The sequence below is a fragment of the Aegilops tauschii genome, chromosome 3, assembly GCF_002575655.3.
Source record: "Aegilops tauschii subsp. strangulata cultivar AL8/78 chromosome 3, Aet v6.0, whole genome shotgun sequence".
Lineage (NCBI taxonomy): Eukaryota > Viridiplantae > Streptophyta > Magnoliopsida > Poales > Poaceae > Aegilops > Aegilops tauschii.
In genome coordinates, this window is record NC_053037.3 from 53,544,079 (window position 1) to 53,545,404 (window position 1,326).

The 1,326-nt window shown below is 52.7% G+C and overlaps 1 protein-coding gene across 1 annotated transcript; it reads right to left on the reverse strand.

Annotated features, from left to right (window-relative positions):
* Positions 1-265: 265 nt before the first annotated feature.
* LOC109777491 (histone H2B.4-like) lies at positions 266-901 on the reverse strand. The gene has a single exon (XM_020336117.4). It carries the CDS (start codon positions 806-808, stop codon positions 398-400), a length of 411 nt encoding a protein of 136 aa, XP_020191706.1. The 5' UTR covers positions 809-901; the 3' UTR covers positions 266-397.
* Positions 902-1,326: the final 425 nt, after the last annotated feature.

Consider the following 1,326-nt stretch of genomic DNA (forward strand, 5'->3'; position numbering starts at 1 on the left):
CAGCAACATCTGCATGAGCAACTGGGGGATCATGGCCATTCAGCGAGATTGAGAAGGTCGGGAGCTGAAATTGAGTTTGTCTGAAGATATCGACACTTCACCAGTTAACTGAAACAGGGTGCTAAACAGTTGGCTGAAACCGAAATTAAGAATTGAAACAGAGAGACATATCTGCAAGTTCAGGGTCGTTGCCGCAGAGATCTACAGAGAAAAGGTGAGCTTGCACCACAGATCGAACCAAGACAAAGTAGCACAAACAGGATCATGGCAAGAACTGAAATAAGCGCTGTTACTATTTCTCCGGATCATGAGATGTGATCCCACACAACCAGGACAAGTTACAAGAGGACAGAGCACGAACAGGAAACTACAGGGTGACATCGATCCATCAGCCGAATCAGGCGGAGGTGAACTTGGTGACGGCCTTGGTGCCCTCGGAGACGGCGTGCTTGGCGAGCTCGCCGGGGAGGACGAGGCGGACGGAGGTCTGGATCTCCCGGGACGTGATGGTGGGCTTCTTGTTGTACCGCGCCAGCTTGGCCGACTCGCCGGCCAGCTTCTCGAAGATGTCGTTGATGAAGGAGTTCATGATGGACATGGCCTTGGAGGAGATCCCGATGTCCGGGTGCACCTGCTTCAGCACCTTGAAGATGTAGATCTTGTACGTCTCCACGCTCTTCTTGGACTTCTTCTTCCCCTTCTTCTCGCCCCCGCCCTCCTTGGACGCCGGCACCTTCTTCTCCGCCTTGGGTTTCTTGCCCGCGGGGGTCTTCTCTGCCGGCTTCTTCTCGGCAGCCTTGGGCGCCATGGATGCTGCTGCGGCGGCGGCGACGGGGAGAGGTGCTCTGGTGTGGTGTGCGTGGCTTCGCTGGGAGGTGGGAGGAACGGTGATGGATAACCGGCGAGGGCGCGGCGAGTTTATACGAGGAGGGAGGCGGATGGGTGCCACGGATCGATATGATATCGGCCGTCCGCCGCGGTGTGCGATGGACGACCCAGATGCGCCTTGGCGTGGATCGCTGACGTGGCGGAAAGAAGGTGGGCGGGGAGCAGACGGGTTTCGGCCCATGCGCGCGCATTGGAGTTTCACCGTGGCGGGAATTTGAGTTCAAATTTCGATCGACATTTTTTCTGCTGCAAAGCACTTGCTTGTATATATTTCCCCAAAGTAACGAACCATCACTGTATGGTTCAACTTCATGAGTCAACAATATACTCCGTTTCTTTTAACTCCGCATATAAGATTTGATCAAAGTCAAACTACACAAACCAAATTTATATAAAAAAATATGAACATCTACAATACTAAAATTATATAATATGAAA